Source organism: Candoia aspera, chromosome 2 (genome assembly GCF_035149785.1).
Source record: "Candoia aspera isolate rCanAsp1 chromosome 2, rCanAsp1.hap2, whole genome shotgun sequence".
NCBI classification, from domain to species: domain Eukaryota; kingdom Metazoa; phylum Chordata; class Lepidosauria; order Squamata; family Boidae; genus Candoia; species Candoia aspera.
Window position 1 is genome coordinate 14,617,067 of NC_086154.1, and position 21,132 is coordinate 14,638,198.

The 21,132-nt window shown below is 48.0% G+C and overlaps 1 protein-coding gene across 1 annotated transcript; it reads left to right on the forward strand.

Annotated features, from left to right (window-relative positions):
• The first annotated feature begins 7,933 nt into the window (after positions 1-7,933).
• Positions 7,934-20,142, forward strand: LOC134488928 (zinc finger protein 271-like). The gene is made up of 2 exons (XM_063291281.1): positions 7,934-9,298; positions 16,485-20,142. The coding sequence occupies exons 1-2, from the start codon at positions 8,403-8,405 to the stop codon at positions 18,664-18,666; spliced, it is 3,078 nt and encodes a 1,025-aa protein (XP_063147351.1). The 5' UTR covers positions 7,934-8,402; the 3' UTR covers positions 18,667-20,142.
• The last annotated feature ends 990 nt before the right edge of the window (positions 20,143-21,132 follow it).

The following is a 21,132-nucleotide window of genomic DNA, read 5'->3' on the forward strand; positions in this document are numbered from 1 at the left end:
CGGCTCGCGCTCTGGACGCCTCGCCGCTTGCACGCTTAGCGCGCGCAGTCCCCGTCCCTGCCCGGGGTCCGCGCGTGCCGGGTGATGGAGGTTGGAGGGTTAGGAGGTTTGGGGATCAGCTGCGGGGAATTTTTGACCGTTGCGGGTTTTTTGGGCTACTTTTAAGGGTGTGTTGGGCTATAAAAATTTTCGGCCCCTGGCAACACCGCTGTAGATGTGACTGAGGGTCAATTGAAATTTTCAGAAGAGGCTGGGGTAACTGTGGGAGGAGGTCAAAGAGGCAGGCACAACTGCACAGTTGAAGAGTGACCGCCTTTTTACATGCAACACAAGCGAAATAAGCGGCAGGACTTTGATTATGTGGCCTTTACTTTGATCCCCTGCTGATGTTCCTGCATTATGGGCTCACCCACAACTATGTTATACGGAGTCTCTTGGAGTGAGCGGGCGTAACAAATCTAAATAATAAACATAGTGTACCCTGACATGCCCTCCAGCAGTCTATCCAAACAATAAAACCATTGTTTACACATCATGACTAGTCAAGGGGCAGATAACCACACGTTGCTGAATTGCAAACTATCCAGCCCCATTTTAGCAGGCTTGTGCATTGTGAAACTCTATGTGCTTTTGCATTTGCACTTGTGAAAAAATTGTAAATTTATATATCTGCGGGACTGCCTGTAGTCTGTGGAAATATCCTTGAGAGTCAGCAGGAGGAAGAGCCCCAGCCAGGGCAACAGATAAGAGACATCTCAGCCCACAGAAGGAATGGGGACATGGAAAGCATCTTAGAAGGGACCCTCCCTAGTTCCCTGGAAAGTAAAGCAAGGGGGGAGGATGTGCTTTCAGACTTGCAAAATTCCACAGACTTGCAAGATAAAGGTAGTGTTAGTGCTCAGTGTTTTGGTTTCTTGTCAGGACTACCTCAAAGGCCTGACACCACCTCTGCCTGACAGCATCTGCCCGCCCCACCAGTTTGGATAGGGTAGGCATGCTCCAGGTCCTTTCCTTGCAATGTTGCCATCTAGTGGGACCTTGAAAGTGTTCTGTCGCTGACCCTACCTTGTGAAGGATCCTCCCTGCAAGGATCCAGAAGGCCATCAAGACCTGGTGCTGGGGTAGAGTAATGGGAGCCTGTGGATGGTTGCTGGGGCGTCCTAAGAGGATGGCTGAGGCACTGGGCTTTAGTTTTTGTATAAGCTTTATGGTTTTGTAGTTTTATTTTATTAATTTATCATATTTCTTTACCGCCCATCTCGTATTGCAACGACTCTGGGCGGTATTATTGTTATGAGCCTCCCAGAGTTGTGCTCTAAGATGGGTGGCCATGCAAATCTTTTAAATAAATAAACAAATATCCTGATTTTTCTCCAGGAACTCAAGGAGACTTAAAAACATCCCCACAGTAACATTCCTGTGAGGTAGGTCAGGCTGAGAGAGTGAAAGAAAAGGTTTATATGGCTGAGGATGGAGTTGAACTATAGCAGAGTTAACCACTGTTCCACAATGGCTAACTATCCTAACCAGTCTGTGATTGTTCACCTGATTCCTATGTCTGGTAATTTATGAACCAGGTTAAATGTCCCTGGTCCCAAAACAGATCTCTCCATTGTGGGAATGGAATATATATCCCTTTCCTCTGATTCCTATTTAGCATGATATTCCTGTACAGAATTCATTCAACGGATCCAGCAATGGCCTTTCCCACTGTGAACCACGCAAGTCCGTATTCTCAAGACTTTCAAGTCTTTGCCCAAAGAGCAGCCAAAAATTAGTTCTTCAGCTTTGAAGCCAAGGGACTTCCATCTTAGCCAATACTCAACCAACCAGCTGATGGCCTAGTATTATGTGTGAACCAAGCCAGGATCTCAAAGTGAGTACATTATTAATTTAATTCTGCTTGCCAACATTGTGCAGTGGCTGTGTTCTATCTGTCCTGACTTTGTCTGATTCATACTGTAGCTCTTCTACCAAAAGAAGTAGAAAAGAAGTACAAGACAGAATCAATTCTTCCCTCTAGAGTGACAGAAAAGCAACATTTTCATTTTTAATATGAAGTGGCAGCTACAGTTGACTGTGTTCCACTTCTCAGGAGGTTTTAAGTGAAAAGATCCTTTGTCTGACCTCGTCACCTTGCAGATTCCTGCACCATGCAAAAAAAAAAAAAAAGATCGAATGACTTCCAAAGAACCTTTGATGTATCTGAGCATTTTTGGAGAAAAGATGGGGGATGAAAATGGCATGCAATAATCCTCTTAGTTATCCTGCTAGGAAGAAGAAACATTTGTAAAAATAGTTTCTTCTCCATAACCCCACTCCACAGATTTGGAAAGCACACAGAAAACAAGGCTACTGGATCTGGGCTGCACAAACATGGACAACCTTATGTATCCCTTTGCTTCCATCTTGTAGCTGTCTGAAATGTTATATATGTTAATGGACTGTGCACCTGTGGGAAAAAGACGAGGAGGAGGAGAAGATTTAGACAATAAATCACAAGTTTCCACAACATGCTAAGCTGTAAAACCTGGGTCACAAAGCACAATGTTTGTGCCAATACCCAGTGCCACATCAAAACCAAATCATGGGCTAGTTTAGCATATGTAAACCAAGTTAATAAGGTAAATCAGCAGTACGGAATAATTCCATTCTTGTTTTATACATTCACTAGAGTGGCAGCATTTGTTCAATGTGTAAACCAAGGTTTGCTTTACCAGAGTTGAGAGACAGACCACAGTTGGATGGATTTGCACAATGCAAAGGGTTCCACAAACAAGAAAACCCAATTTTAGTTTTTTCTGTTAAATGAACCCAGCCAATTTGATTTGGTTTAGGATTATTAAAATATGTGACAATTAGCAATGGCATAGTGGTTAAGATGTCAAACTAGGACTGGTGAGGGCCAGGTTGAAGTTTACTTTTGGCCACGGATCACACTGGGTAGCTTAGGAGGACCAATCCTTAATTCTTAGCCCAACCTACTTCACAAGGTTGCTGTTCTGGGGAAAAATTAAAAGAGGGGGTGCTATGGAGATTACCATGAAGTCTTGGAAGGAAGGTGGGATCTTATTAAAAACAAAACAATAATAATAATCTAGCCCAGCAAATGATGAAATAGTGAATCTTTTTCTAGCTGTAATACTTCAGCCAAAAGATAGAGAAGAATTGAAAAATTAAAACTGATAGACAACATACAATGTCACATTCCAAATCTCATATTGCATTATGTTATTAATGTATTATTCTGTTATTTTTGTGTTGTTTTCTTTTGTTTCTGTTAATTTTTAACCTTTGATGCCCAGAGTTGCAACTGGACAGATAGGCACTATATAAATCAAAGTTGTTGTTTATTCGTTCAGTCGCTTCCTACTCTTCGTGACTTCATGGACCAGTCCATGCCAGAGCTTCCTGTCGGTCGTCACCATCCTGGCTCCCCCAGGGATGAGTACGTCACCTCTAGAATACCATCTATCCATCGAGATTTGTCATTGCTCTTCTCCCAAGGATTAAACGTCTTCTGATTTCCTGACTGCAGTCAGGAAATCACAAGACGTTTAATCCTTGGGAGAAGAGCAATGACAAATCTCGATAAAATAGTTAAGAGCAGAGACATCACATTGACAACAAAGGTCCGCATAGTTAAAGCAATGGTGTTCCCCGTAGTAACGTATGGCTGCGAGAGCTGGACCATAAGGAAGGCTGAGAGAAGGAAGATCGATGCTTTTGAACTGTGGTGTTGGAGGAAAATTCTGAGAGTGCCTTGGACTGCCAGAAGATCAAACCAGTCCATCCTCCAGGAAATAAAGCCAGACTGCTCACTTGAGGGAATGATATTAAAGGCAAAACTGAAATACTTTGGCCACATAATGAGAAGACAGGACACCCTGGAGAAGATGCTGATGCTGGGGAGAGTGGAGGGCAAAAGGAAGAGGGGCCGACCAAGGGCAAGGTGGATGGATGATATTCTAGAGGTGACGGACTCGTCCCTGGGGGAGCTGGGGGTGTTGACGACCGACAGGAAGCTCTGGCGTGGGCTGGTCCATGAAGTCACGAAGAGTCGGAAGCGACTAAACGAATAAACAGCAGCAGCGGCGGCGTCTGTGGTCGCCGAGGAACCGACATCCAGCGGGAGGGGCAGCGGGGGAGCTGGAACAGTCGAGTATTGAACTGCTAGAGGGCATGCCGGAGGAGAGGAGGGGGGCCGAGGAACTACCTGTTCCGGCTCCCTCCTGGGGGGAGAGCGGCGGGGAGGACCGCTCTGTGGTCTTCCCGGGGTTGGCCGGAGCAGCAGCGGCCGGGAGGCGAGCGGAGGACAGGCGGGAGGCGAGGCCGGGAGCGAGCGGGGCTGTTCCGTGTCCTCCGCGGGGGAGGATCAGAGGAGCAACTCGGCCGGAAAATTCCGGCTGCTGCATCTGCCTCCCCTCCCCAGATTTTCTTCCACTGGTGCTGCTCGCTTTAAAACGGGTGCATGCAATCTTCGGGCGGTCGGGAGATCTGGAAAGTCTCCTTCGCGTTAGCGCTGACCCTTGTGATTGCATGGAGATGCTGCTTTCTTGGCAGCAATATGGGACTGATCTGCCACTGCTGTCTCCCGGGATGTTGTTTTTTTTAACTTCCAAGTCTGGACAACAAACTTTCCCATCCATGTATTGCACTTAACGCCCCACGGTGATGTTTTCTTTTAGTGCCAAGTCTAGACAACAAACAGGATTTCCTAGTGGTCTTCCATTCATGTATCATGGTTGTTTGACATTGTGCTTAACGACCCCCGAGATTTGCTTAGTCACCGCAGACAGAACTGATGTTGTAATTCGGCGCATTCAGGTGACATCATCTTTATTTTTTTATTTGTATATCCAATTTATTCCCCACCCATCTCACTCGGAAAGCGACTTAGTGACCGAGCTGCTTAGTGACAGAGTTCACATTTCTTTTTTCACTATAATGTATGCTTTTTTGTTATTGTTGGCACATTTTGTGCAGCCATTTTATAGATAATTAAACTAACACTTTTATGTGAACCCTATGGACAAAAGGGATGACAAGAAGAGCCTTCTCAACAACCCAGATCACAAGCAGCATTAAAAAGGAAAGCAAATCAAGCCAGCAATCAAATCTTTTCCACTTTATCCAGAGAACCCCGAAACTCTTCTCCTTCCCACCAGATGACAGACAAGGGAGAGAAAAAGAGGAAGAGAGTTTTTGAGCTGGCAAACATTGATTATGTGGAACTCAAATATTCCATGAAAAGGTCAAGGGGGATAATTTCCAAATTCAGAAAATGAGGGAAATATCTGGAAGTCAGTGGGGAGGAAGAGGTCACTTGGATAGCCAGTAGGGCAGACAGTAATGCAATCCTCACCCTGCGAGGAAGGAAACAGTCGCTTGAATCAAAGCACCACCAAACAAGGGGTCAGAAATAATTTTGATCTCCTCGAGAATCCAAGAATATCAGTGGTGGAAAAGCTCCACAGAGGTGTATAACTTGGGAAAAGCACAGATTACAGATCACAGCTGATTATGCACAAGAGGACCCAAACCAGCAAGAAGCCCTCCCAGTGTTCTCGATGTGGCAAAAGCTTTAGCAACCACACCACCCTGGTGAATCGCAAGAGGACTCACACTGAGAAGAAACTGTATGAGTGTCCAGATTGTGGGAAAAGTTTCAGTTGGAATTATGAACTGGTGAATCACAAGAGGACTCACACAGGAGTGAAACCATATGAGTTCCACATTCCCGAGGGAGGAGGGCCTCTCCCAAAGCTTGTATTCATGACACTGTAAGCAGCAGGGAGTGTTAGTGCAGACCGGGTGGGTGACCAGACAGAGGTGCCAGTGGGGGCAGAGATGAAATAACCAATGGTTGTTTGAAACCTCCCCCAGCTAAATAGGTTGCTGCCAACCAAACCGGACGTTAATCCTGCACCTTGTGCCTCCTCTGGACTTTTGCAACCCACCCCACCTGAAATCTCTGCAGATTAGTGCCATTAGTGATAGAGAAAATGGTCCCATGTGAGGTCTTTTCCCTTATTGCTGGTTGGGAATGGGGGTTGCATGAAATTCCCTCTGCTCGATTGGGGATGTGACCTGGAGCATTGTGGTGGAGTCCTACGGTGCCTGTGCGTTTCATCCTTGGGGACACAGAATTCTCCCAGTGGAAAAGGGGCATCAGCTTGGTTTTAGGGTGCAGCCCCATTTTAAAGATGGAAACCCTGGAAACGGGAGAAGGAAGCCAGGGGAGGGACTGTCCTGTTCAGAACAAGGGACTCTCCGCATGTTTGGGGGAGAGCCGAGTTAGTCTGTGGCAGCCCCAGAGCCAAAGCATCAAAGAGCAGCTTTTCGGACTGAGGCAGCCATTTGAGTACAACTGGTGGGACAGGGAAGGTGCTGCAGACTCCTCCTGACATACTGTCTGGGGTTAGAGACTGAGCACAAGCCAGGATCGCCAGCCAGTAATGCCAGGGCGAAGGATGGTGGGTGTTGTAGTCTGAGGGTACCTCCAGGACACTCTCACCCACCTTCCATAGCGATGAATTACTAATTGGCAGTGTAAGTGCAGATTAGCACATGCAACTTTCTTTTCCAGTCTCAATTTCTTTTGATCCTTTAGCTTTCCGGGGGGTGGGGGGGGTGATGGGGGTGATCCCCTCTTGCGGGGCCAGCCGGGAGACTTTGGCATTGCTGAGCCCCACCGCCCTGCTTAAGTGAAGGGGTTAAACGCAGAGAGCGCCTCCTTAGGGCCCAGAGAGGAGAGGGAGAGAGGCGTGCAGTGTGAGGGAAGGAGGAAAAGGAAGCGAGAGGGTGGAACCCATTTCCTGCCTCACCCGCTGCCCTTCTCAGTCGACAGCCGCCTGTGCGCGCCAGGCCTGCAGAATCCAGGCGCGGGCGCGCACAAACAGACACCCCGCGGGAAGGAGCGCAGAAGCGGCGCCAGGTGGGCATCTATGTTGCAAGAAGGCGATTGGATCCCGAGCGGGGAGGGGGGGCGCAATGAGGAGGAGGAGGGGGGAATCCCCGGTGCAAGAAGGGAAGGGGGGAGGGAGGCGATGGGCTTTTCCCTGTGGTTCCACCCCCCCACCCCCGCTGCCTTCTGATTCCCCGTCTCTGCTCCGAAGTTGTCCTCCCCGGTTGCGGCTTCACCGAACAGCTCTCTGGTCCCCTTAAAATCCTTCCTCCCAGCCCCCCTCCAGAATCTCGGTGCAGCCCAGCTCTTAGCGACTTTGGCACCAGGCTGCCTGGTGTTTCTTGAAGGTTGGGGACTACCGTGCCCACGTTCCCTTGTCGCTGCTGGGGATGATCAGGTACCAAAGGACTTGAGGGGCAGAAGGGGAGGATCTTCAGTTCAGAGGGCTGGTAGGGTAGAGGTGCCCCCTCCGTGGGCATGACCCCTGCTAGGAGGAGGCAAGGGCGGCTGGAGGCCCCGCGACAGAGACCTGAGAGGCGTCCTGGGCTTGGCCAATGGGCAGCCCTGGCCAGGGGGGCATCTTCTGAGATGCAGCACCTGGATCTGCCTCTCCTACCAGTCCAGGTGGCCTTCCCGGTTGGCTCTGCGGGCTCCCATCCACGTTCAGGTCGGCCCAGCTAACTCAACAGCACCACACCTGGAAGTTTTCAGTTTTTTATTTTTAGTTCTTTTATGAGCTGTACAATTTACATGGGAGAAGAAGCTTTCTGCCCTTTTTACACCCGCTGATAGAACAAGAGCTTTCTGACAGCTTTCGACACCGAGGATTCTTGGGATCAGGTTTCACTCTGAATGTCATCTGGGTGGCTTTCTTGTCAGTGTCCTCTTCTGAGGTTGGTTTGACTCCCTAATTTAGTGTACAGCTTGGAGCTTCCCTAGTGACGTTCCATCTAAATATTACCTTGTGAAGCTCTGCTTAATTTCCCAACGCCAGCTAAGTGCTGAACAGTTTTTTTTAATGGGGTAGGTGAACTCTAGTTTTTAAAGAAGTCATAATGCATCTGGAAGGCTATCACTTAGAATCATAGAATCATAGGGTCGGAAAGGACCTTGGAGGTCTTCTAGCCCAACCCCCTACCAAGGCAGGAGTCCTCATACCATCTTGGACAAATGGTTGTCCAATCTTGTCTTGAAAACCTCCAGGGATGGAGCACCCACAACTCCGGGAGGCAAGCTGTTCCACTGCTTAAGAGTTCTCACAGTCAGGAAATTCCTCCTTATTTCCCAGTTGGATCTCCCTGATGAGCTTCCCCTCATTGCTTCTTGTCCTACCCTCAGGTGCCATGGAGAATGCATGGACGCCCTCTTCCCAGTGGTAGACCTTCAAGTACTGGAAGACTGCTATCACGTCTTCCTTCAGTCTTCTCTTTGTTAAGCTAACCATACCCAGTTGCTTTAGCTTGGGAAAAGCACAGATTACAGATCACAGCTGATTATGCACGAGAGGACCTACACCAGCAAGAAGCCCTACCAGTGTTCTCGATGCAGCAAAAGCTTTAGCAAGCACGCCACCCTGGTGAATCACAAGAGGACTCACACTGAGAAGAAACTGTATGAGTGTCCAGATTGTGGGAAAAGTTTCAGTTGGAATTATGAACTGGTGATACACCAGAGGATTCACACAGGAGAGAAACCCTATGAGTGTCTGGATTGTGGGAAAAGTTTCAGTTGGAATTATGAACTGGTGGTACACCAGAGGACTCACACAGGAGAGAAACCGTATGAGTGTCCTGATTGCGGGAAAAGTTTCAGTCACAATTCCAATCTGGTGAAACACCAGAGGATTCACACAGGAGAGAAACCGTATGAGTGTCCAGACTGTGGGAAAACTTTCAGTCGGAAGTCCGACTTGGTGGTACACCAGAGGACTCACACAGGAGTGAGACCCTATGAGTGTCCAGATTGTGGGAAAAGTTTCAGTCACAATTCCAGCCTGTGGAAACACCAGAGGACTCACACAGGAGAGAAACCGTATGAGTGTCCAGGTTGTGATAAAAGTTTCAGTCGGAAGTCTGACTTGGTGCTACACCAGAGGACTCACACAGGAGAGAAACCGTATGAGTGTCCAGACTGTGGGAAAAGTTTCAGTCGGAAATCCAACCTGCTGATACACCAGAGGATTCACACAGGAGAGAAACCATATGAGTGTCCGGATTGTGGGAAAGGTTTCAGTCACAATGCCAGCCTGGTGATACACCAGAGGACTCACACAGGAGAGAAACCGTATGAGTGTCCGGACTGTGGGAAGGATTTCAGTACTAGGTCTAGCCTTATAAATCATGCAGGTTTACACACAGGGGAAAAACCGTTCAAATGCCCAGACTGCGGACAGTGCTTCATGCAAAATTCCTCCCTTATCAGACACAAGAAAATCCACATGAGGCAGAAGGTGATGTGTCTGGAAAAGGCTTGAATTTCATTTCTGAACTCCATTGGAGGTCCAGCTGAGAAATTAACAATTTAATTTCTCGCCTGATTCTTTTAATTCAAACATGTCTCAGGATTAGACACGAGAGAGGAGAGAAAAAAAATGGAAAATAATTGCTTGATAAAGGTTGACCACACGTATCTGGCTATTAGCAGAACTTCCTGGATATTTACTTTTGCAGAAATAGTGCAATTGCTGCAAAAAGGCTTTTGGGGGGTGTTTTAACCATATTGATCATCACAGAGTGTAGAAATGCGACAAGCAGAGTTTCGGCCTTCTTCAACCAGGTTGTCCCCCGGATGTTGAGGCCCAGGATTCCCCAGCCAGCATACCCTTTGCAGAAAATACCTCGGAGTCATAGTCGGTGTTTCTGGGAGTCCCCAGTAAGCTGCTGCAGGTCCTAAAAAATACAATAAAAAAATATAGGAGCACTCAGACTTTAGCCAGAGATTGTGGCTCCTCAGATGTGAAGAAAGGGAGAGGAGAGGAGAGGTAAAGAGGGTTCGGAGTTCCATATTTTCCTGACACCTCAGAAATTCTGTGCAAGGAAGTTCTGTTCCGATTGTGGCTAGGATGAAGCCGAAATCTCAAAGAAACCGTTAGAATGGGGAATATATTGGGGAGGTTTGTGGCAGCGACAAAAGCCCTGTAAAGTTTCAGATGGAAAGGCTCTTCTGCCATGCAGTTGAACATGACGGATAAGAGCTGCAGGAGTATTGAACTCAAGAGAAAAGGCACTGTGGTTTTGAGTGTAGGATCTTCAGGTTTAGGAACAGCTCCCGCTGTGATCTTGTTGGCTTGGAGGTGCCTTCTTGTTAGTCTTTGATGGCTGTGGGTGAGAGCAGCGCCAAGAGGCCGACCCTTTTGTTACGTCCCCCTTGGCGGTGGAGATGGGAGGAAAAAACTGCACAGTGGAATATGTTTGATTTCTAGAAATGGATTGTGTAAGGAGCATTCATGGCTTCTGAGAAGGAAAAAAAACTGGGTTGTGTCAGCATTGCTGTGAACGTGGGGCCAAGGAAAGGCAAAGCTCCCTTCCCAGGACATGGGAGATATTTCCATTTCTTTCACTCCTCTCTCGGGGCTTCTTTTTAAGTTTTCCCCCAAAATCCCTACAAGTAAAGAGCGGAAAATTATTTGGAGCCTCTAAGTGGCATTTTAGCTCTGCAGATGAATGATCCTGATTTTGCTGAGTTGAGAAGACACCAAAGAATTCAAGGCATGTTCATTTTAGGAACCCAATTCAGAGGTCAGGTTATAGTCCTTTTTTTTCCCTAGTAGATCACTTTGCATATGACCCCTTTGCAGAAGGATGGTCAACAACCAGGACCAGGCCAGGGGTGAGGTGGGGAGGAAGCAAGAGGCTCTTTTGGCCTGAGCCTCAAGCTCGGAGTAGCTTCAAATTTAAAGGTCTGCAAAGTTGTTAAACTTTCAAATATTCAAATTACATTTAATCCTCCCTTCCTCTCTCTTGCTCTTTTTTGGTGCCGTGTTTTTGTGCACACCTGTTATGTCCCATTTTATTTTGGGTAGGAGCTGCAAACTCTTCTTTCCCTAAGGATTTATTTTGTAAGCTTGCCATTTTGGGGGCATTGCCAAGTCTAGTGCTACATCCTCTTGGATAGGGATGCTGCCAGTGCATTTATATAAAGATCCATAATGCAATCATGACTTTTCTCTTAGAAGATACAGATTTGGGAGCCCTGCTCAGGACCACCAGTATGTTGCTTTCATCCCGTTCTTGAATTTCTCCCCCTATTTAGTTGTTGCTTCTGTAGTGTTAATTGAAGATACATCAATTCTATTGAAACTATACGCTGCATTCTATGATGTGAGTAAACAAATAAAGAGCTTCTTTAATGAGCTTTTTTCTGATTCTTTCTAAAGGAGCCATTCCACTTTTTCTTACCTTTCTATGGTTTTTATTCCTTTATATTTTGCAGCAGTAGAGTTACAGCGTTGTGAGCCAGCTTCCACATTCCCCAGCCATCTCGAGGGAGGAGGGCCTCTCCCAAAGCTTGTATTCGTGACACTGTAAGCAGCAGGGAGCGTTAGTGCAGAGCGGATGGGTGACCAGACAGAGGTGCCAATGGGGGCAGAGATGAAATAACCAATGGCTGTTTGAAGCCTCCTTCAGCGCTAAATACGTAGCTGCCAACCAAACCGGACGTTAATCCTGCACCTTGTGCCTCCTCTGGACTTTTGCAACCCACCCCACCTGAAATCTCTGCAGATTAGTGCCATTAGTGATAGAGAAAATGGTCCCATGTGAGGTCTTTTCCCTTATTGCTGGTTGGGAATGGGGTTGCATGAAATTCCCTCCGCTCGATTGGCGATGTGACCTGGAGCATTGTGGTGGAGTCCCACGGTGCCCATGCCTAATGTCATTTCATCCTTGGGGACACAGAATTCTCCCAGTGGAAAAGGGGCGTCAGCTTGGTTTTAGGGTGCAGCCCCATTTTAAAGATGGAAACCCTGGAAACGGGAGAAGGAAGCCAGGGGAGGGACTGTCCTGCTCAGAACAAGGGACTCTCTGCATGTTTGGGGGAGAGCCGAGTTAGTCTGTGGCAGCCCCAGAGCCAAAGCATCAAAGAGCAGCTTTTCGGACTGAGGCAGGCATTTGAGTACAACTGGTGGGACAGGGAAGGTGCTGCAGACTCCTCCTGACATACTGTCTGGGGTTAGAGACTGAACACAAGCCGGGATCGCCAGCCAGTAATGCCAGGGCGAAGGATGGTGGGTGTTGTAGTCTGAGGGTACCTCCAGGACACTCTCACCCACCTTCCATAGCGATGAATTACTAATTGGCAGTGTAAGTGCAGATTAGCACATGCAACTTTCTTTTCCAGTCTCAATTTCTTTTGATTCTTTAGCTTTCCGGGGGGTGGGGGGGTGATGGGGGTGATCCCCTCTTGCGGGGCCAGCCGGGAGACTTTGGCATTGCTGAGCCCCACCGCCCTGCTTAAGTGAAGGGGTTAAACGCAGAGAGCGCCTCCTTAGGGCCCAGAGAGGAGAGGGAGAGAGGCGTGCAGTGTGAGGGAAGGAGGAAAAGGAAGCGAGAGGGTGGAACCTATTTCCTGCACCACTCGCTGCCCTTCTCAGTCGACAGCCGCCTGTGCGCGCCAGGCCTGCAGAATCCAGGCGCGGGCGCGCACAAACAGACACCCCGCGGGAAGGAGCGCAGAAGCGGCGCCAGGTGGGCATCTATGTTGCAAGAAGGCGATTGGATCCTGAGCGGGGAGGGGGGGCGCAATGAGGAGGAGGAGGGGGGAATCCCCGGTGCAAGAAGGGAAGGGGGGAGGGAGGCGATGGGCTTTTCCCTGTGGTTCCACCCCCCCACCCCCGCTGCCTTCTGATTCCCCGTCTCTGCTCCGAAGTTGTCCTCCCCGGTTGCGGCTTCACCGAACAGCTCTCTGGTCCCCTTAAAATCCTTCCTCCCAGCCCCCCTCCAGAATCTCGGTGCAGCCCAGCTCTTAGCGACTTTGGCACCAGGCTGCCTGGTGTTTCTTGAAGGTTGGGGACTACCGTGCCCACGTTCCCTTGTCGCTGCTGGGGATGATCAGGCACCAAAGGACTTGAGGGGCAGAAGGGGAGGATCTTCAGTTCAGAGGGCTGGTAGGGTAGAGGTGCCCCCTCCGTGGGCATGACCCCTGCTAGGAGGAGGCAAGGGCGGCTGGAGGCCCCGCGACAGAGACCTGAGAGGCGTCCTGGGCTTGGCCAATGGGCAGCCCTGGCCAGGGGGGCATCTTCTGAGATGCAGCACCTGGATCTGCCTCTCCTACCAGTCCAGGTGGCCTTCCCGGTTGGCTCTGCGGGCTCCCATCCACGTTCAGGTCGGCCCAGCTAACTCAACAGCACCACACCTGGAAGTTTTCAGTTTTTTATTTTTAGTTCTTTTATGAGCTGTACAATTTACATGGGAGAAGAAGCTTTCTGACAGCTTTCGAAACCGAGGATTCTTAGGATCAGGTTTCACTCTGAATGTCATCTGGGTGGCTTTCTTGTCAGTGTCCTCTTCTGAGGTTGGTTTGACTCCCTAATTTAGTGTACAGCTTGGAGCTTCCCTAGTGACGTTCCATCTAAATATTACCTTGTGAAGCTCTGCTTAATTTCCCAACGCCAGCTAAGTGCTGAACAGTTTTTTTTAATGGGGTAGGTGAACTCTAGTTTTTAAAGAAGTCATAATGCATCTGGAAGGCTATCACTTAGAATCATAGAATCATAGGGTCGGAAAGGACCTTGGAGGTCTTCTAGCCCAACCCCCTACCAAGGCAGGAGTCCTCATACCATCTTGGACAAATGGTTGTCCAATCTTGTCTTGAAAACCTCCAGGGATGGAGCACCCACAACTCCGGGAGGCAAGCTGTTCCACTGCTTAAGAGTTCTCACAGTCAGGAAATTCCTCCTTATTTCCCGTTGGATCTCCCTGATGAGCTTCCCCTCATTGCTTCTTGTCCTACCCTCAGGTGCCATGGAGAATGCATGGACGCCCTCTTCCCAGTGGTAGACCTTCAAGTACTGGAAGACTGCTATCACGTCTTCCTTCACTCTTCTCTTCGTTAAGCTAACCATACGCAGTTGCTTCAGCCGTTCTTCATAGGGTTGGGTCTCCAGGCCCCTTGTCTCTTGTTTTTGTTTCTCTGTGATACTGTTTTTTAGAATTTCCCAAGCATCCTGAACTGTTTTCCCCTCTAGGATTTCCACCCATGGAATCCTTCCTATTTTTGCTCTCAGTTTGCTGAAGTCAGCTCTCGTAAAATCCAGAAGACTAGTCTGACCTGGTTGAGTTCCCCTTACCTGCATTATGGCGAATCTTCTCAAAGTTCTTACTACTTCCACTCCCTCAGCCATTTCATCCCTATTAGTGAATATTAAGTCCAGTATAGCTGACCCTCTACTCCCCTCTTCCACCTGTTGGGTGATAAAGGTGTCAGCTGGGCACGTCAGGAAGCTCCTTCGATCTCCCACTTCCTGCAGAGTTTGTTTCCCAGTCGATGTCGGGGTGGTTAAAGTCTCCCATTACTACAGTGGTGTGTTTCCTGGACACCTCTGCTGATTTGCAAAGCGTTCATCCATTTCCTCTGCTTGGTTGGGTGGCCTTTAGTGCACGTCTATGGCAGTGTCGTTTCTTTTTCCCCTAATATTCACCCAAATGCCTCCAAGAAGTCATTCATCCTTGATACCATGTATTTCTGTTCAGATGTAGTAGTTCTTTACATACAACACAACTCCTACTGTTTTGTTGGGTCTGTTTCTTTGGAAGACGTTTTATCCTTCTAGTAGTAGATCCCAGTCATGGGTTCCATCCCACCAAGCTTTTGAAACTGTTACCAAAAAATACAATAATGTGCCTTCCAAACTTTTGGAGAAAACTAATGACAGGGGGTTTAAAACAGCTGTTGAATCAAATGCACGGTGCCTTGTATCAAGTCAGACAGGACAGTTTCAGGAGGGGTGTCTCAGAGTTGGAGGATGGATTTCAGTATGCAGTCCTCCTTGCTGTTAAGCAAGGACCTCCTCGCAACTTCCTGCTGGCTTCCAGCCAGCAAAGTCACTGGGCACGCTGGCAGGAAGTCGTAAGTCCCGGGCAGCTGGCAAGCAAGCTGGTAGGTGGGAAAGTGGCTGCTGAGGAGGAACCGTGGTTGGGCCCGGGGGTGGCTGATGCTGGGTGCAGGAGGGTGGGCCAGTGGCTGCTATGGCACCGTGGCAGGGTGGGTGGGCATGCACTATGGAGTCGGGGGGGGGGGGGATAGTGCTGTGGATGTGCATGGGCTATGGAGTATGAAATCCATAGCCGGCTCCTTGGGAGAAAAAGGGGCATGAGTTGGAGTGACTTACACAAGTGCAATGGTGAATGTAGACAACAGAAAAACTCCCATTTCTTGCGTCTTGCTCAGTTGCAGTGGCGATGAATGCACCCTTGGGAGACCTGAGAGAACAGGTTATGGATAGATCGTCATGGAGAAAAATCTATCGATGTGGTCGCTGGCAGTCGAAAAGGACTTGATGGCACACAATCAGTCAAAAGATCTCGCCAACGCCTTAAGCTACAGATCGGACAAGTGCGTTTTTCAGCCTCTTGTCGCTAGTGCGTTTTTCAGCCTCTTGGCACTAGATGGCGCTCTAGGAATAAGCAACCACCGCGCCTAGAAAGCTGTCAATAGAGTAGCGGCCTCTGTGGTTGCTGAGGACTGACATCCAGCGGGAGGGGGAGTGGAGGAGCTGAAAGGAGTTGGGGATGTCGGAGGAGAGGAGGGCAGGGGAACTTCCTGTTCCGGCTTCCGGCTGGGAGGAGAGCGGCGCGGAGGAGCGCTCTGTGGTCTTCCCGCGGTTGGTTGGAGAAGCAGCGGCCGGAAGGTGAGCGGAGGACGGGCGGGAGGCGAGGCCGGGAGTGAGCGGGGCTGCCTCGTTTCCTCCGCGGGGGGGAATCGGATGAGCAACTCCGCTGCAAAGTGCCAGCTGTGTGTATTTCTGTCTTTCTCTCTGTGTGCACGTGTGTGTGTGTGTGTGTGTGTGTGTGTGTGTGTAGAATCCGTCCCCAGCACTTGCAGAGATCCTTGATGATAACCCTCCGCAGTGCTCAGAATCTGTGGCTGACCCAGGCCAAAAAGTGAATGTCAGGATTGGAATGTGGATCTCGCTAGTCTTCCGCGTGTCAAATGAATCATAATGAAAGTTAGAGGTTAATCTAGCCTTTTGGCACTTCTCCTTTTTCACTGTAATGTATGCTCTTTTCCTGTTGCTTTTTTCACACGTTGTGCAGCCATTTTATGGAAAATAATTAAACTAATGCTTTTATGTGAATCTTATAGACAAAAGGGATGCCAAGAAGAGCCTTCTGGACAACTGAGAATCAGGAGCACCATTAAAAAGGAAAGCAAATCAAGCCAGCAATCAAACTTTTTCCACTTCCTGCAGAAAACCACAAAACTCTTCTCCTTCCGCAGCAGGTGACAGACGAGGGAGAAAAAAACAGGAAGAGAGTTTTGAGGTGGAAAAAATTCAGTATGTGGAACTCAAGGAAACAGTACCTGAAAAGGTCAAGGGGGACAATTTCCAAATTCAGAAAAAGAAAGAAATATGTGGGAGAAGCAGAGACTGTAGATCATGGCTGATTATTCACGAGAGAGTCCACACCAGAGAAAAGCCATACAAATGCTCTGAATGTGGCAAAAGCTTCACTTGGAACAGGTCCCTGGTGGTTCATCGAAGGACCCACACTGGAGAGAAGCCATACCAGTGCTCTCAATGTGGCAAAAGCTTTACCAGGTACGACACACTGGTGTACCACAAGAGGACTCACACCGGAGAGAAACCTTATGAGTGTCCAGATTGTGGGAAAAGTTTTATTCAGAATTCTGACCTGGTGATACATCAGAGGACTCACACAGGAGAGAAACCGTATGAGTGTCCAGATTGTGGGGAAAGTTTCAGTCGGAATTCCAGCCTGGTGATACATATCAGGATTCACACAGGAGAGAAACCATATGAGTGTCTGGATTGTGGGAAAGGTTTCATTCGGAATTCGGACCTGGTGATACACCAGAGGACTCACACAGGAGAGAAACCATATGAGTGTCCAGATTGTAGGAAAAGATTCAGTGAGAATTCCAGCCTGGTGAAACACCAGAGGACTCACACAGGAGAGAAACCATATGAGTGTCCAGATTGTGGGAAAAGTTTCATTTGTAATTCCCACCTGGTGATACACCAGAGGACTCACACAGGAGAGAAACCGTATGAGTGTCCAGATTGTAGGAAAAGTTTCATTCGTAATTCCCACCTGGTGAGACACCAGAGGACTCACACAGGAGAGAAACCGTATGAGTGTCCAGATTGTAAGAAAAGTTTCATTCGTAATTCCCACCTGGTGAGACACCAGAGGATTCACACAGGAGAGAAACAGTATGAGTGTCCGGATTGTGGGAAAGATTTCACTTGGAAGTCCGACTTGGTGATACATCAGAGGACTCACACAGGAGAGAAACCGTATGAGTGTCCGGATTGTGGGAAAAGTTTCAGTTGTAAGTCCAACCTGGTGACGCACCAGAGGACTCACACAGGAGAGAAACCGTATGAGTGTCGGGATTGTGGGAAAAGTTTCAGTTGTAATTCCCACCTGGTGATACACCAGAGGACTCACACAGGAGAGAAACTGTATGAGTGTCCAGATTGTGGGAAAAGTTTCAGTTGGAAGTCCAACCTGGTAATCCACCAGAGGACTCACACAAGAGAGAAACCATATGAGTGTCCGGATTGTGCGAAACATTTCAGTTGGAAGTCCAGCCTGGTGATACACCAGAAGACTCATGCAGGAGAGAAACCGTATGAGTGTCTGGATTGTGGGAAAAGTTTCAGGCAGAATTGTCACCTGGTGATGCACCAGAGGACACACGCAGGAGAGAAACCGTATGAGTGTCTGGATTGTGGGAAGAGTTTCAGTAAGAAGTCCAGCCTGGTGATACACCAGAGGACTCATGCAGGAGAGAAACCGTATGAGTGTCTGGATTGTGGGAAAAAATTCAGGCAGAATTGTTACCTGGTGATGCACCGGAGGACACATGCAGGACAGAGACTGTATGAGTGTCCAGAGTGTGGGAAAAGTTTCGGACGGAAATCCAAACTGATGATACACCAGAGGACGCACACAGGAGAGAAACTGTATGAATGTCCGGATTGTGGGAAGGGTTTCAGTCAGAATTCCAGTCTAGTAATACACCAGAGGACTCACACAGGAGAGAAACCATATGAGTGTCTGGATTGTGGGAAAAGTTTCATTTGGAATTCCAGCCTGGTGAAACACCAGGGGACTCACACAGGAGAGAAACCCTATAAGTGTCCAGATTGTGGGAAAAGTTTCAGTCGGAAGTGCAACCTGGTGATGCACCAGAGGACTCACACAGGAGAGAAACCATATGAGTGTCCAGATTGTGGGAAAAGTTTCAGTCAGAATTCCATTCTGGTGAGACACCAGAGGACTCACACAGGAGAGAAACCATATGAGTGTCCGGATTGTTGGAAAGATTTCCGTTGGAAGTCTGATCTGGTGATACACCAGAGGACTCACACAGGAGAGAAACCATATGAGTGTCCGGATTGTGGGAAAGATTTCCGTCTTAGGTCTAGCCTTATAAATCATGTAGGTTTACACACAGGGGAAAAACCGTTCAAATGCCCAGACTGTGGACAGTGCTTCATGCAAAATTCCTCCCTTATCAGACACAAGAAAATCCACATGAGGCAGAAGGTGATGAGTGTAGAGAAGGCTTGAATTTCCCTTCTCATTTCCCATTGGATATCAAGCTGAAAAGTTCAGTATTTAATTTCTGGCCTAATTCTTTTTAGTCAAACAAGTCTCAGTATTAGGCATGAGGGAGAAGAGAAAAAAATGGAAAATGTTAGTTTGAGAAAGGCTTACGGCATGAATCTGGCTATCAGCAGAACTTCCCAGTAAGCTGGTGCAGGTCCATGAAAAAAAGATAGGAACACTCAGATTTTATGAATAGATTAGATTAGGGACATTTATGGTAGTGATAAAAGCCCTGTAAAGTTTCAGATGGAAAGGCTCTTCTGCCTTGCAGTTGCACATGACGGATAAGAGCTGCAGGAGTATTGAACTCAAGAAAAAAGGCACTGTGGTTTTGAGTGTAAGATCTTCAGGTTTAGGCGCTCAGTTCTACTCCTGCCTAAAGCACAAAGCCAGCTGGGTGACCTTGGGCCAGTCCCTCTCTCCCAGCCCTAGGAAGCAGGCAATGGCAAGCCACTTCCAAAAATCCTTGCCAAGAAAACTGCAGGGACTGGTAGAGCTGGAAAGTTGTGAGCAAGCTTTCATATTCACCAGAAATCTTGAGGGCGGGGTGCTTCTCCCAATGCTTGTAGTCAGGACACTCCAAACCAGCCTTTCTCAACCTTTTGACCCCAGTAATTTCTTGAAAAATGCACTTCTCCCTCCTCTCCGTTCAATATAGCATCCACCTGTTATCAACAGTCCCCTATCTCGTGTCAAAAATTGAATGGATTCAACTAAATAAACAGTCCTACAGTGCAGTACCAGAGGGCTCAGAAAGTTGTTTTTGTTTGGTCTCTGCTCATCACTGCAAGAGCACATTGCCCGAATTTGAAATAATTTTTCAATTAATCATGATCTGCTAGGGAACCCCTAGTGGTTAGGCTAGGGTTTCTCAACCTGGGTTCCGTGGTACCCCGGGGGTCTGCAGGAGGTCATGATTTATTTAAAAAATCATTTCACCTGTTATCAACAGTCTCTTGCGTCAAAAATTAAGAACAGATTGAACTAAAGAGAGAGTCCTACGGTGCACTACCAGAGAGCTCAATTTTTTTAAAAATTATCTGCCGGGGAACCCCTAGTGGTTAGACCAGAGTTTCTCAACCAGGGTTCGGTGGAACCCTTGGGTTCTGTGAGAGGTCATTAGAGGTTCCCTGGCAGATCATGATTTATTTAAACAATTATTTCACATTTCGACAACGCGCGCTCGCAGTGATGAGCAGAGACCAAACAAAAATCTAGGCAGAACTCCTTCTGAGTTCTCTGGTAGTGCGAGGGAGGGAGGGAGGAACAGGAAGGGAGGAATATATTGAAGGAGGGGGAGGGAGAAGTACATTTTGGACTCACCTAACGTAGGCTGTGTTGTCAGTCTCTCCCTCCCATATCTTTTCCCCACAGTTTTCCTGTACAGGTAGTCCTCGCTTAACAACCACAAGTAGGACCAGAATGTTGGTTGGTAAGCAAAGCAGTCATTAAACAAATCTAACCTGATTTTGTGACCTTTTTTGTGGTGGTGTTTTTGCGAATCGCGAGGTTCCCCGTTGATTTTGCTTGCCAGAAGCTGGCCTGGGAGGTTGAAAATGGCAATCACGTGACCACGGGACACTGTGCAGGTCATAAATGCGAGCTGGTTGCCAAGCACCCAAATCGTGATCGTGTAACCACGGCGACACTGCAACGGTTGTAAGTGTGAGGACCAATCATAAGTTGGTTTTTTTCAGCACTGTCAAAGTCTGAAACAACACTAAACAAACGGTTCTTAAGTAAGGACTGCCTGTAGTTATTTTATCCTGTTTATTTTAAATACATTTCATACACCTTTATTTAAATTTATTTATTTAAAGAAACTCATGTGGCGCAGAGTGGTAGGTGGCAGTATTGCAACCGAAACTCTCCCCACGACCCGAGTTCGATCCCAGAGGAAGCTGGATTCTCAGGTAGCCGGCTCAAGTCAACTCAGCCTTCCATCCTTCCAAGGTCGGTAAAATGAGCACCCAGCTTGCTGGGGAAGGCAACGACTGGCGAAGGCAATGGCAAACCGCCCCACTATAGCCTGCCAAGAAAACATTGCGAGAGCGGCGTCCCCCCAAGGTGTCAGAAATGACTTGGTGCTTGCACAGGGGATCTTTCACCTTTCACACATTTATTTGGTCATGTCTGTGGGTCCAATCTGGTGATTTTTGAAGAGGAGGTGTCTGAGAGAAGAGGATTCTAGAACATACAATACTGGTAAGTTTAATTATGATAATGATAATGAAGAATTCAAATCTCAGGCATTTCTCTGCACTGGTACATCAACAGACTCAAAAAATGTCCATCTTTACAATGGAAGCTATCAGTGGGTTTTGCATGGATTGGTGATCCAAGTTGTCCTATTCCGTTGTGCCTCATCTGTGGCAAACAACTTACAAATGCAGCAATGGCTCCTGCAAAATCAAAAAGACACTTGCA